The 13,339-nt window shown below is 49.0% G+C and overlaps 8 protein-coding genes across 8 annotated transcripts; 4 read left to right on the top strand and 4 right to left on the bottom strand.

The window, feature by feature from the left end:
* Nucleotides 1–149: 149 nt before the first annotated feature.
* Nucleotides 150–1,080, top strand: PIS1_1 (CDP-alcohol phosphatidyltransferase family protein; the record flags this gene model as incomplete). Its single annotated transcript, XM_041704395.1, has 4 exons — nt 150–213; nt 270–643; nt 700–836; nt 894–1,080. The coding sequence occupies 4 exons, from the start codon at nt 150–152 to the stop codon at nt 1,078–1,080; spliced, it is 762 nt and encodes a 253-aa protein (XP_041556985.1).
* A 508-nt stretch (nt 1,081–1,588) lies between these two features.
* BET1 (SNARE domain- containing protein) lies at nt 1,589–2,311 on the bottom strand (the record flags this gene model as incomplete). The annotated part of the gene is made up of 4 exons (XM_041704394.1): nt 1,589–1,792; nt 1,869–1,962; nt 2,036–2,236; nt 2,301–2,311. The coding sequence occupies 4 exons, from the start codon at nt 2,309–2,311 to the stop codon at nt 1,589–1,591; spliced, it is 510 nt and encodes a 169-aa protein (XP_041556984.1).
* A 518-nt stretch (nt 2,312–2,829) lies between these two features.
* CHZ1 (histone H2A.Z-specific chaperone CHZ1) lies at nt 2,830–3,301 on the bottom strand (the record flags this gene model as incomplete). The annotated part of the gene is made up of 3 exons (XM_041704393.1): nt 2,830–3,011; nt 3,070–3,079; nt 3,140–3,301. The coding sequence occupies 3 exons, from the start codon at nt 3,299–3,301 to the stop codon at nt 2,830–2,832; spliced, it is 354 nt and encodes a 117-aa protein (XP_041556983.1).
* A 1,366-nt stretch (nt 3,302–4,667) lies between these two features.
* Nucleotides 4,668–6,731, top strand: hsp70 (molecular chaperone Hsp70; the record flags this gene model as incomplete). The annotated part of the gene is made up of 3 exons (XM_041704392.1): nt 4,668–5,322; nt 5,373–5,464; nt 5,547–6,731. 3 exons carry the CDS (start codon nt 4,668–4,670, stop codon nt 6,729–6,731), a joined length of 1,932 nt encoding a protein of 643 aa, XP_041556982.1.
* A 408-nt stretch (nt 6,732–7,139) lies between these two features.
* APUU_41231S (uncharacterized protein) lies at nt 7,140–7,517 on the bottom strand (the record flags this gene model as incomplete). Its single annotated transcript, XM_041704391.1, has 2 exons — nt 7,140–7,359; nt 7,495–7,517. 2 exons carry the CDS (start codon nt 7,515–7,517, stop codon nt 7,140–7,142), a joined length of 243 nt encoding a protein of 80 aa, XP_041556981.1.
* Nucleotides 7,518–7,965: 448 nt separating this feature from the next.
* hem13 (coproporphyrinogen oxidase) lies at nt 7,966–9,383 on the bottom strand (the record flags this gene model as incomplete). Its single annotated transcript, XM_041704390.1, has 2 exons — nt 7,966–9,072; nt 9,129–9,383. The coding sequence occupies 2 exons, from the start codon at nt 9,381–9,383 to the stop codon at nt 7,966–7,968; spliced, it is 1,362 nt and encodes a 453-aa protein (XP_041556980.1).
* A 998-nt stretch (nt 9,384–10,381) lies between these two features.
* On the top strand, nt 10,382–10,727 carry ATG8 (ubiquitin-like protein atg8; the record flags this gene model as incomplete). Its single annotated transcript, XM_041704389.1, has 2 exons — nt 10,382–10,632; nt 10,694–10,727. 2 exons carry the CDS (start codon nt 10,382–10,384, stop codon nt 10,725–10,727), a joined length of 285 nt encoding a protein of 94 aa, XP_041556979.1.
* An 819-nt stretch (nt 10,728–11,546) lies between these two features.
* On the top strand, nt 11,547–12,814 carry GGC1 (putative mitochondrial GTP/GDP transporter Ggc1; the record flags this gene model as incomplete). The annotated part of the gene is made up of 7 exons (XM_041704388.1): nt 11,547–11,625; nt 11,679–11,716; nt 11,791–11,832; nt 11,894–12,007; nt 12,060–12,193; nt 12,247–12,424; nt 12,479–12,814. The coding sequence occupies 7 exons, from the start codon at nt 11,547–11,549 to the stop codon at nt 12,812–12,814; spliced, it is 921 nt and encodes a 306-aa protein (XP_041556978.1).
* Between the last annotated feature and the right edge of the window lie 525 nt (nt 12,815–13,339).

Here is a 13,339-nt window from a genome sequence, read left to right as displayed (position 1 = left end):
AGAGAACTGCGCCACCAATTAATAATTCAGCACGTATAGTTATCTGACCACTCACCCAATGTAGCTACCTACTAGTACCGAAGAGCCAGACTGAATATCTAATCCATTGCTCTTCAACTCGATTTTACCTTACTTCAATAACTAACCCAATGCCTCCCAACTCTGCAGTAAGCAAACAAGAGAATGTCTTTCTATTCATCCCAAACCTCATTGGTATCTAATCCGCCCCAGGCTCCATCTATTTTCCTGAACTCACAATTATTGCATAGGGTATACCCGAATCATATTCGCCGTCGCATCCCTCCACTACATGCCCTTCCACCCACGGACCTGCTCCCTACTGTACAGCATATCGTGCCTCCTCGACGCCCTCGACGGCGCAGCCGCACGGCGTCTGAACCAGTCAAGCCGGTTCGGCGCTGTGCTAGATATGGTCACTGACCGCTGTACAACCACATGCCTCCTCGTATTTCTAGCTAGCGCTTTCCCTAAATGGGGCATACTCTTCCAAGCCCTAATTAGCCTTGATTACTCCAGTCATTATGTTCATATGTATGCCACTCTGGCTATGGGTGGGAATCGGAGCCACAAGGATGCTAGCGACGAGTGGCCTTGGGCTTTGCGGGTTTATTATTCGAGCTCCGTATGTTTTTGTTTCGCTTATAAATGTCCCGAGTGAGCATCTAACATGCACTATAGAATGTCCTTTTCACTGTCTGTACGCTCAACGAGCTGTGCTTTATCGCATTATACCTTCTATCATTTTCATCGGACCTTAACCCGCCACTCGAGGGCTGGTCCTCACCCTGGGGTGCAGGGGCAATGGAGATGATTCGGTATGTCGTCTTCCATAAGTAAAGTAACCATGTTCAGCCACTTATTAACGACTATAGGGCAAACAAAATCAACCGTTACTGGCCCCAGGTTCTCTTTTGCGTCTCCTTTCCATTCATGCTTTACAAGCAATATGTCAACGTGGTTCAGTTTGTTCAGGCTAGCAAGTGGATTGCTCAGGGCGACCTTGAGGAGAGACGTCGAAGTAGATCCTCGCGGAGGAGACGGAGTAAATTGTTGAATTAAACGGGGCCGGATGTACCATTTACGGCACGCGATTCGGTTACAAAGCAACAGACTAAGCGACAGATAGTCTCTACTTAGGCAGGGAGCTTCCCCTGCGTAAGGCCCAAAGGTGTGGCGCCGAATCTGGATATCTCAGGAAAGGATAAACTGGAATTGTGATCTAAAAAAGGCAATCATAAGTCGAATCAAGCGATTTTCTCTTCTCGTCTAGCATATTATATACATGTAGTACATCTTGCTCATCTTTGAGTACAAAGGAGTATCATTAGCAACTAGGTCACCTATAAAAGGCCCAAAAGAAAGAGGAGTAACTCCGGTATGCGTGGCCTCGTCAAAAAATTATTAAGTAAGGTGAAATATGACGTGAAAGCAGCCTTGAGCCGAACACCACGGGCAATATGCTATACAGATAAGTTGACGCTTCCTTGAGCTGGCTAGAGTCGCAATCGCAGTGACAGTTCGCAGGACGAGAAAGTGAAAAAAAAAAAAAAAAAAAAGGGCAGAGGCGTCAAGTAATCCACACATAGAAGAAAAGGAGAAAGACAAGGGCGAAGAATCCAACCCACACCTTCCAGCCGACACCCGTGCGTTCCGCCATGCGCAGCATGCGGTTCATATTTCCCCGGATCCGGGTCCGTGTATTTTCGAAGGAGTCGTTCAGGTCTGTGATATGTGTCGTGTCGCGAATTTCGTCTCCGATAGCCATTGTGATCTGATCAAACACATTATCAATATGAAGCCCTAACCGGGGATACGTATACACTGGTGGTAGCTTGGGAGGAACCTACACCCTTAAGCATCTTCACCTTGGCTGAAATCCCGTCAACTTCCTCGTCATTTTGCGATTCGAGATGTGAAAGCACGGCGTCCGAGTAATGACCCCTAATAATATGGTTATTAGTATTGCTTTTCAAATTTGATGCTTCAGTTTTTGTTCTGGTATCCGGCTACGTACTTCGCATTTGGAGTCGCGCCTCTATAACCCGCCGCACTTCCATTGCCGTTCATGGGCCTGTCGGTTCCTGGATAACCGCCGTACCCGTATCCACCAACACTACCGGGGGACCTGCTCGCGGGTCTGGAGTCGCCATTGTAGGATTCGAAGAGGGATGAAGATGCGCGAGGGTCCCGTCGGTGTAGGTCAGACTGGGGGAATCTAATAGCATGTTAGATTAGTTTGGAGCCATAGAAAAGATAATAAGCGATGAGTATTGACATACCGTGAAGCCATAGCGGAGGTATGGGATGCGGAGAAGGAAAGGAGATTTGATCAAGCTTCTTATTTGATTTGTGAAGTGGCCATTCAAGTTTGGTGGGCGCACATCCTGATGCAAAAAATTTAATAAGGTCCAAACCCAACAAGGCCTATTCGGCCATTTGAAATAAATATTATGGGCTTTGTGGTTTGTTTGCGGCGAGATAAACTGCTTTACTGAATCGAGAACACGGTGGCTGCCACATGGGTGTTTGCGCTGCGCCGAACTGGCGGTCAAGCACGTGAGGGGCGGGCAGCGTTTACTTTGTATTTGTAGTCCCCCAAACAAAACATAGTCGACTATATTAGGTACGGTTGTTTATGTAGGCATGCAATCATTCATTGTCGTCCAATCTCGTGGATATGCCACGGTATTGGGTATTTGAAATTTGAAGTAAATGAGAAACCCCCCAATGACCCTGCGCCTATTTTGAATACCCGAGTATCGCCCCGTCCCAAATACGTTTCTTGGTGTCGTTAGATATTCCGATAAATCACTGCTTGTCGGCAGGCTCGTATTCCTCGTCATCATCTTCATCCTCGTCCATCTCATCCTGATTGATCTTTCCAGCAGCCTCCTGGTAGTCGATGGTCTTGCCGCGCGTGCGTCTTCCACCGCTAAGGATGTTGTCGGCGGAGACAGGCTCGAGGTTGTCGTTATCATCGTCATCGTCGTCTATTATTGTCATTGTTAGTCGCCTCATTCTAGTTTTACTAGAATTGGTTTTGTTTACCTTCGGCCACCTAAGTAGCGAAATCAAATCAGCTAGCCGTACTCTTAAGTAAGCGGTCACGGACACATACAGGCTCTTCCGCCTCACTTTCCTCACTTTCATCTTCCTCGCCCATGCTCACGTCCATGGGGTCTTCGACGGCCTTGCCCTTGCCTTTGTCGTAGGCAGCAGCGTCGGGGGCATTGGAAGCAGGGTCATTGCCCTGGAAAGTGGCTTGGTTGTTGTCACCCATTGTTGTGGAGGGGTAGTTGTTTTGGAGGTTAACCGAAGTGAAGGGAGAGAAGGAAGGGTTAGAGAAGAGCTTCAAATGGCTGGGGAGGGAAAAGGGGTAGTAGAAGCCCAAGGGTATAGAGATGAGTTTAAGTAGAAAGGAGTCAGGGAGCGAGATCGAAGCTCAGTTGTTGTTGCAAGGGAGAATCACTCCCGTCGAACCTCGAGGCGGTTGTTGTTGTTGATTGGCTGCGAGGGGCGGTCGATCAAAGTCCCGCTCCCGTGACGACCTTTGCCCTTGAGACTCATAACAAAACATGATGAACTTCTCTACGGTTTAGGCTTCTCTACGGTTTAGGCTGTACAAAAAGCGCAAGCAATAAATTCAATAATAAGTGGTTAGGATTTGCTTATCCCATGGAATATACTCCGTATGGGTGACAAGATAGGGTGTATTGTCAGAGCTGAAAAGTCTCGATCGGGGGAATCTTGAGGCCTGATGTGGTTGTGCCCATAATTTTGAACATGCAATACCTTATACTCGCAGAAGCTGATAGATACGTACTACAACTTCTCAGTCGCGAAATTGGGTCTGGGATCGAGGCTCAACAGCAGAATCTGCCAGTGCCTGGAATGGTGCCCTGTTCGACAAACGACTGGGCTGAGCAGCCAATTGTCGAGTGCGATCTGCTTGCCTTGGCCATAAGGCAGAGAGAGGGCCAGAGAGAAGAGTTCCGACTTCCAAGTTACTGGGGTGACAAAGAAAAGCTACGATCTTTCGTCAAGATTCCTGAAGCGAGGCGAGCGCCGAGAACACAAAAAAGAACTGCGAAAGAGAGGGAACCTTCTGTTACGTCATCTGACCCCGCCAAAGTCGAGATGGGTCCAGCTTCTTTTTGCCTCCAGCTCTGTCAAAGCGTCATCATGACTATGGCCGTCTTTGACTTTTTTTTCGAAGAGTCCTGTAGACTCAAGAATAGGCGGGTACTTTCACGAAGATACCAATCCAGTAAGGAATTGAAACAGAATCCCGGTCTAGTGAACAGTGAAAGACGTAGAATGCCAATCGGAGGGCCCAGATCCAGCGAGCCGCGGGCAGAAGGCCATCGAACCCGATGGATGCCCATCGAAGCTGTCGCTTGCTAGAAGCTTCGCTGGAGTAGCAACACACCGCCCACCAGTATATCAATCTTGCCCTCGCACAATTTTATTCCCCTCGTCTTCAAAAATCAATCCTCTCTTCTTTCACGAATTTACCATTCTAGAGACATTTTACCATCCTCCCTTGTCTCTTTTCTTCCTCCCCTGTACCTCACGAATCTCATTTCACCCTAACTTTTTTTTCTTTTTAACGAACCCCTCATTTTCCGCACATACATACAGACATAATGGCCCCCGCTGTTGGTATCGATTTGGGAACCACCTACTCCTGTGTGGGTGTCTTCCGCGATGACCGCATCGACATCATTGCCAACGACCAGGGTAACCGCACTACCCCCTCTTTCGTGGCTTTCACCGACACCGAGCGTCTCATCGGTGATGCCGCAAAGAACCAGGTCGCCATGAACCCTCACAACACTGTCTTCGATGCTAAGCGTCTGATCGGTCGTCGTTTTGCCGACGCTGAAGTTCAGGCTGATATGAAGCACTGGCCTTTCAAGGTCATTGACAAGGGTGGCAAGCCCGTCATCGAAGTTGAGTTCAAGGGCGAGACCAAGCAGTTCACTCCTGAGGAAGTCTCCTCTATGGTCCTGACCAAGATGCGTGAGACTGCTGAGGCTTTCCTCGGTGGTACCGTTAACAACGCTGTCGTCACTGTTCCCGCCTACTTCAACGACTCCCAGCGTCAGGCCACCAAGGACTCCGGTCTCATTGCCGGTCTGAACGTCCTCCGTATCATCAACGAGCCCACCGCTGCCGCCATCGCCTACGGTCTCGATAAGAAGGTTGAGGGTGAGCGCAACGTGCTCATCTTCGATCTTGGTGGTGGTACCTTCGATGTGTCTCTGTTGACCATTGAGGAAGGTATCTTCGAAGTTAAAGGTTCGTGAAATTCTTTCTTACTCGATTATACAGTTACTAACATGGACCAGCAACCGCCGGTGACACCCACCTTGGTGGTGAGGACTTCGACAACCGTCTTGTCAACCATTTTGTTAATGACTTCAAACGCAAAAACAAAAAGGTACGAATTAATTCATTTCTCGTGGCTTGAATATGACCATGGTCGTCTTTTTGGTTCTTTTTGGCTAACTTGTGCACGATAGGACTTGAGCACCAACGCCCGTGCTCTCCGACGTCTCCGCACTGCTTGCGAGCGTGCCAAGCGCACTCTCTCTTCTGCTGCTCAGACCTCCATTGAGATCGACTCTCTCTTCGAGGGTATTGACTTCTACACCTCCATCACCCGTGCCCGTTTCGAGGAACTTTGCCAGGACCTCTTCCGCTCCACCATGGAGCCCGTCGAGCGTGTCCTCCGTGACTCCAAGATCGACAAGTCCTCCGTCCACGAGATCGTCCTCGTCGGTGGTTCCACCCGTATCCCTAAAATCCAGCGTCTTGTTAGCGACTACTTCAACAAGGAGCCCAACAAGTCCATCAACCCCGATGAGGCCGTTGCCTACGGTGCTGCCGTCCAGGCTGCCATCTTGTCCGGTGACACTTCTTCCAAGTCCACCAACGAGATCCTGCTTCTCGATGTTGCCCCTCTGTCCGTCGGTATCGAGACCGCTGGCGGTGTCATGACTGCTCTCGTTAAGCGTAACACCACTATTCCCACCAAGAAGTCCGAGACCTTCTCCACCTACTCCGACAACCAGCCCGGTGTGTTGATCCAGGTCTACGAGGGTGAGCGTGCTCGCACCAAGGACAACAACCTGCTCGGAAAGTTCGAGCTTACTGGTATCCCCCCTGCTCCTCGTGGTGTTCCTCAGATCGAGGTCACCTTCGATCTTGATGCCAACGGTATCATGAACGTCTCCGCCATCGAGAAGGGTACCGGAAAGACCAACAAGATCACCATCACCAACGACAAGGGCCGTTTGTCCAAGGAGGACATCGAGCGTATGCTTGCTGATGCCGAGAAGTACAAGGCTGAGGATGAGGCCGAGGCTGCCCGTATCCAGGCCAAGAACGGTCTCGAGTCCTACGCCTACTCCCTCAAGAACACCATCGGCGAGGGTCAGCTCCAGATCAGTGAGGATGACAAGAAGAAGGTCAGCGACAAGGTCGACGAAGTCATCGGCTGGCTCGACACCAACCAGACCGCCGAGAAGGACGAGTACGAGTCCCAGCAGAAGGAGCTTGAGGGTGTTGCCAACCCCATCATCTCTGCTGCCTACGCTGCTGCCGGTGGTGCTCCTGGTGGTGCTCCGCCTGGTGCTGGTGCTGCCCCTGGCGGCGGTGCCACCCGCGCTGACGGTGAAGTCGAGGAGAACGACGACCTTGACTAAATGCTTTGAAAGCACTTGGCTGGGTTTCTTCTCTTTTCCAGGCGTCTAATGTGTTCTTTTCTTTCTAACGTTTCCTTGTCTTAATTCTTATGCGTTTTTTTTTTTTCCTATGTTACGAAATTATGGGGATCCATTTGCGCATGACAGCATAGATTTTAGTTTTGATACATGATGAACTGCAGATTGGGAGGGAAAAAAAAGCTCCGGTACCAATGAATGAGGACTTTAATACTTCAAAACTTTCCTTTCACCTGTAGAGACTTGAGAATGCTTGTAGAGTTTATCATATGATTCTATTATATACACGACAGTTGTATAAGAAACCTAAACCTTAACTCAAAACGAACCCAACCGAGGCGAAACAATCATAACAGAAATTACATCAGAACTGCAGCAAAAACAGAATAATCACTGCTTTGGAGCAATAGTAGCGGCATCCGCACCACCGGCAACAGGACCATCAAACTCCCCATTCCACCATCTCTTCAACCTCTCACCTCCGGTCCCCAAAACAGTTCCATACCCAATCTCTGCTGCAGAGTCTGGATACTTCTCCTTCTCTTCGCGCCTAATGCGAAGTAGCGCCGCTGACGAGCCGATTGCCAACGCGAAGAGCGGGTCTGCAGCTCTGTGTTTGCGGACCTCCGTGGTTAGATGAGGTTGGATGAGGTAAGAACGGGATGGGACGGGGTCTGGACTGGCTGGGTTGGTTTATGGGTTGGGGGAAGGGGAGCCATAGGTAATCGATAAAAGAATGACTTACTTGGAGATGAGATAGACAGGCATTGTACGTGATGAATGTAGGTAGGTGTATGGTGCGTCTGTGGGAGACTCCAAATAAATATTATTGTACGGGTAAATGACTGGTTTCAAAGAAAGTATGAATAAAATTCAGATGAGATATAGTTTGATTTGGTAGTAGATGAGGTTTGTTCCACCTTTTCAACGTTGTCTTGTATGTGGGTGTATGTTTGCTCGGAGTGGGAGGCTCCAAGAAATTCCATACTTCCGGTAGTCAAATGCGGTTCACGTGACGTAAACCAAAGGTACAACCGTATAAGTCCTGAGCGTCCGATGCAGATCTGTCTAGAACAAACGAGGGTCTATATACTCTGATATAGTTTGCAAATGAACAAAGAACGATGCGCAATAGAATAATGTAGAATATACAATGTGTTAGATATGGTACATATATAATTTTCATGTGCGGGCTTAGCCCGAGCAACATCACACATTAAACCCACTGGCGAGGATGTCTTAAGACATCCATCATCTCCTTCTCAGCAGCCATGTCCTCACCGAGTGTCTCTTCATCCTCCACCTGTGTTTCGGTCCGGGTGCCTGACACGGGATCCATGTAGGCCCAGGATGCGGTCCGTGGGAGACTCATGAGGATGCTTTCGATGCGGGCACTAGGGGTTCTTAGCCCGAAGCTTGTGCCGCGGTCGTACACGAGGTTAAATTCGACGTAGCGGCCGCGTCTCAGTTGCTGCCATTGCTTCTGAGCTTCGGTGAAGGGCATATCCTTGCGGCGTTCGATGATCGGGATGTAAGACGGGAGGAAGGAGGCGAGACCGTCGGAAACAAATGAGAAGAGGGTCTCCTGCGGGTTTTGTGATGAGTGAGAGGTGCTCTCGAGGAAGTTGGCGTCGAGATCGTCGAAGAATATGCCGCCTACACCGCGGCATTCCCGACGGTGGGGGATGTAGAAGTACTTGTCGCACCATTCTTTGAACTTGGGGTAATAGGTCGCATCGTGTCGGTCACAGGCGTCCTTGATAGTTTGATGGAAGTGTTTAGCGTCCTCCGGGAAGAGGTAACTTGGGGTGAGATCTGAGCCGCCGCCAAACCACCAGTTCTTGTCGCCGTTTAGGGGATCCTTCGGGTCTGATGTCTCAAAGTAGCGGTAGTTGAAGTGGACTGTTGGCGCCATGGGATTATGAGGGTGCACAACCAGAGACAGTCCAGCAGCAAAGAAGTCCAAAGAGTCCACGTCAGTGCCCACAAAGGACTTGTGGTCTGCTCGCATCTTCTCGATCGCTGCGCGGGGTAGCTGTCCGTAGACGACGGAGACATTGACTCCGGCCTTTTCAAAGACATTTCCATCCTGCAGGATGCAGGATATACCACCGCCTCCATTTGGCCGAGTCCAGGTGTCTGCTTTGAATTGCGTCCCATCTATCCGGCTAAGCTCTTCCGCAATCTTCTGTTGATGATCTTTAATCAGCTTTTCCATGCGCAACCGCATTGGTGAGGTCTCGCTGATGGCGGCTTGTTTCTTCAGGGTCTCGTCAATTTCCACAATTGACGGAGAGTCAAGATCGGTCACTTCGCCTGTCATCTACATCATACAGTTAGCGAACTGCAAGTAGTATATGTGCGAGTCAAGGGTAATACCATAGAGTAAATGAGAGCCCCAACGAATGGGACACCGACGGCCAATCGTAGGTAAGGACGCCAGACAGTAAAGGACTCTTTTTTTTGTTGTTTTTGTTCTGAGTAAAACCTGCGGAATATCCCTTGGAAGTTATTCGGTTTGCGATAGGTTTGAGCTGAAACCTGGCGGAGCGACCCTCGAAGAGGCATGCTATATGATCGGGGAAGGGCCATCTTTGGATTATATAAAAAGTATCGGCTGGTCCGCCAAATCATCAGGTGGTCCTCGTTTACTATCCTTCCGGCAATGGCACCACCCCAGGTCGCAACAGAGAGGATCGAAAAGTTGCTGGTTCATCCTCGGATGGGACCACCTCAAGAGTGAAGGCCATCGTGAGTTTGCATTGTTTGTAATGTCATGTTTGCAGTGTTTGCACATAATAATATTAGTTAACTACTGCGAGTGATTCTGGAGGGGCGGATGAGCTGCATAATGAGGCTTGGAAATGAGTCAGATTCGAGAGATGAACTCGACGTTTCAGGTGACTCGTCCAGACGGAGGATGACTCTGCAAGGTACCTGTTGGTGGACTTCTGGCACTGCAGTCTGGAACAGGCTCCTCTAGCCGCGGATCAAGTGGAGGCTCAAGCCGTAGCACTGTGGACAGGTCCACATCCTCAAACATCATCAGATCCCGGTCTGTGAGGCTGTCCATTACATGCTTGTGAATAAGGTAAACTTTAAGGCCTCAATTATTCATGTGTGAGTGACTGAGTGACGTGAATACCTCTACATCTGACTACAGGCGGCACATGACAGTGACTCACGTGTGGAGTCTCACCGCCTCCGCCCCCAGCGCCTTATCAGCCATCCTTAGTAACATGACGCGGGGCTTGTCGCCTACATCTCTCTCCAGTCATCCATCCCTCTTTCTTACTCCCACCTTACTTCCATCAACTTCATAACCACCGCAGCTATATCTCATCTATTTACGACATTTCTACAGTCTTTTCCTCAGTTCAACCAGCTGAGCTTCATTTCCGTATCCATATCCCGTTCTCCAACTACCAACTATGCGTTCCAAGTTCAAGGACGAGCACCCCTACGAAAAGCGCAAGGCTGAAGCTGAGCGTATTCGAGCGAAATATGCTGACCGTATCCCGGTATGTTCTTGACTTATTTTTCTTCATGTTAACCAAATATCCTAAGCTTCTTCATATTATTCTTCATGATGAACCTGGAAGCTTTGTTCACCGCCTCTTCAAGATGCTAATATGGCTACCTACCTCCAGGTGATCTGCGAAAAGGTTGAAAAGTCAGATATCGCGACCATCGACAAGAAGAAGTACCTGGTGCCTGCAGACCTCACCGTTGGCCAGTTCGTCTACGTCATCCGCAAGCGTATCAAGCTGTCTCCCGAAAAAGCCATATTCATCTTCGTTGATGAGGTATTACCCCCAACGGCTGCTCTGATGAGCAGCATCTACGAAGAGCACAAGGATGAAGACGGTTTCCTATACATCACGTTCGTTATTCCCCCATGCCAGTTGGCTACATTTCCCCGGCGGCTGCTGACTATTTATTAGATACTCCGGCGAGAACACATTCGGAGACTGCTAAACCTGGAGCACCGTTGTATTCTCACTTAATTGCCCCCACCGTCAAAATATCTCGTTTTGCAAGATCCAGCTTCAGTTCCGATTGTCAGCTGGATCGGCCCTGGGATGAGGCAGTTAGAACCCGCGGTGGCTCCATATAGCGGGCGTTGTCACAGGAGTTTTTGCGCTGATTTTAATGGACTTTTTGGGAATTTCTTTTTCGATTTTTGACGACCAAATGGTACGACGTTGATGCAATTGTTTTCTGAATTGCGATCGTTCTGGAATGACGCTGTAATCCTAGTTTGGTCGGTAAAGCAAGGCTTGAAAGGCCGTTACTAGAATGGAACCATATTCACCGAACTGCTTATTAATGTAGAGTCAGGAGTAACCTTGAAAACAAGGTAGAAGAAATGGAGCATCGAGTACATCAGCAGTACGAGTGTCGAGCACGACTGACTGCGTCGAGTACTGATCGATCTTCAGTGCTTCACTTTCTTCATATGTAGAAGCGGCTTATTTCAGCGACAGTTCCGAGCGAGCCCTGGCTAACCAAAAGAGGCTAGCGTAACTAGGCCCCAAAGCTTTCCGATTCGGCGCAGAAAAAAGTGCCCGTCGGGGCGGACTGCGATCTCGCTCTCTTTCTCGTCTTCGGCCTGTGCTTGCGCTTTTTCTCCTTCGTCGACGTCCAATTTTGTTTTCACGGTTCTCGGGTTGGGACTTCTTTCTCTTCTTGGTGATTCAATTTTTTTCTTTTCTCATATCCACTTCCTTTCATCTTTGTGAGAACGAAAATATCAAAAACAAATCGTTCATACGACTCCGATAAAACACAATCAAAATGTCTCCTGCAGTTGCTCACGGTTCCGCATCCTCGGATGTCAAGAAGGAATCTGCCACTGCTCGTCTGCTTGGATCAGGTATGCGCGCCATTACTTTAATCAGGAGTGAGACAAGGACTAACAGCCATCAGGAACCGCTGGTATTGCGGAACTCCTCGTCTTCCACCCTGTACGATAACTCGACTCTGAACCATTCTGCTCCGTCACAAACACCGCCTCTCATGATGCTAACTGAATTGAAAGGTTGATACCACGGCAAAGCGTTTGATGAGCAACCAGACACGAGTAAGCTCCGCTTTCCCACACAGTTGAGGCTGTTCAATAAACTGACGCGATTGTGTCCTAGATTACGTCCTCCACTGGTTTCAACCAAGTCGTCTTCAAGGAGTACGCCACTGCCTCAGTGGGCCGCAAGTTCACCTCTCTCTTCCCCGGTTTGGGATATGCCGCTGGTTACAAGGTTGGTACAAGAAAGGGTAGCCGTAATTTTCGTTGGCTCACAAGTACCTCAGGTCCTCCAACGTATCTACAAGTACGGTGGTCAGCCGTTCGCTCGCGATTATTTGGCGCAGCACTATGGTGCCGATTTCGACAATGCTTTCGGAAAGGGTACCGGAAAGGCTATCATGCACGCAACGGCTGGAAGGTTCGTGTGTTGAGGATACGGTGTTCTTGATCTGGAGCTAACTGTACACTTAGTGTGATTGGCATTGGTGAAATCGTCCTGCTCCCTCTCGATGTTCTGAAGATCAAGCGTCAGACAAACCCCGAAGCCTTCCGTGGCCGTGGCCTCTTCAAGATTATCTCCGACGAGGGTATGGGACTTTACCGTGGCGCTGGCTGGACTGCTGCTCGTAACGCCCCTGGATCATTCGCTGTATGTTTCTCTAATCATTTGTTCCTGGGATTTGAGGCTGATTGATTATGGCAGCTTTTCGGTGGATCTGCTTTCGCCAAGGAATACATCTACGCTCTGGAGGACTACAACAAGGCCTCGTGGTCTCAGAACTTCGTCGCCTCCGTCTGCGGTGCTAGCGCATCTCTTATCGTTTCCGCTCCCCTCGACGTGATCAAGACTCGCATCCAAAACCGCAACTTCGAGAACCCCGAGTCTGGCTTCCGTATCGTCTCCAACATGATGAAGAACGAAGGTTTCACGTCTTTCTTCAAGGGTCTGACGCCTAAGCTTCTGATGACCGGACCCAAGCTCGTTTTCAGCTTCTGGCTGGCTCAGACGTTGATTCCTGCCTTTGGCCAGGTCGTATAAACAAACCAACATCACACCGACAATATAAGACCTAAGGAAAGCGATATACGGTATATGGAGTTTAATAGCACGTTTCTTTTCTTTATATTCATTAGGCTGTCTGGTATCACGACAGCTTTTTATTCTTTGTATTTGATAGACGATGATAGTGTTATTGCGGTTCCGGTTGGCGGGTCTGTTAGGATATAAAAACAATCAACTCCTCTTAATCATTTACTCTGAGCATATGTGTAACTGATACGGCAAGCAAGTGATGGAATACTCGTGGAATGCTGCAAATATATGTCTTATTAAGACCAAACTATTGTCGACATTGACGATCCCGGTGAAGGGATAGTTCTTCACCTCCGATATCAATGCGGAAGTGGCAAGGTCGACATTCACTGTTTGTATAGTAAACGAAGTCTTCACTCCAGGGTCAACAAGGAAACATCGCTTGTTCCTAGCCTAAGAATAGAAGGTATAAATAGGCCTTGCATAGCTATGTTTAATGAGAATTCATGTACTCTTTTCATATTGACTTTG

Source organism: Aspergillus puulaauensis, chromosome 4 (assembly GCF_016861865.1).
Source record: "Aspergillus puulaauensis MK2 DNA, chromosome 4, nearly complete sequence".
Classification (NCBI taxonomy): domain Eukaryota; kingdom Fungi; phylum Ascomycota; class Eurotiomycetes; order Eurotiales; family Aspergillaceae; genus Aspergillus; species Aspergillus puulaauensis.
This window is presented reverse-complemented; position numbering and strand designations above follow the sequence as displayed.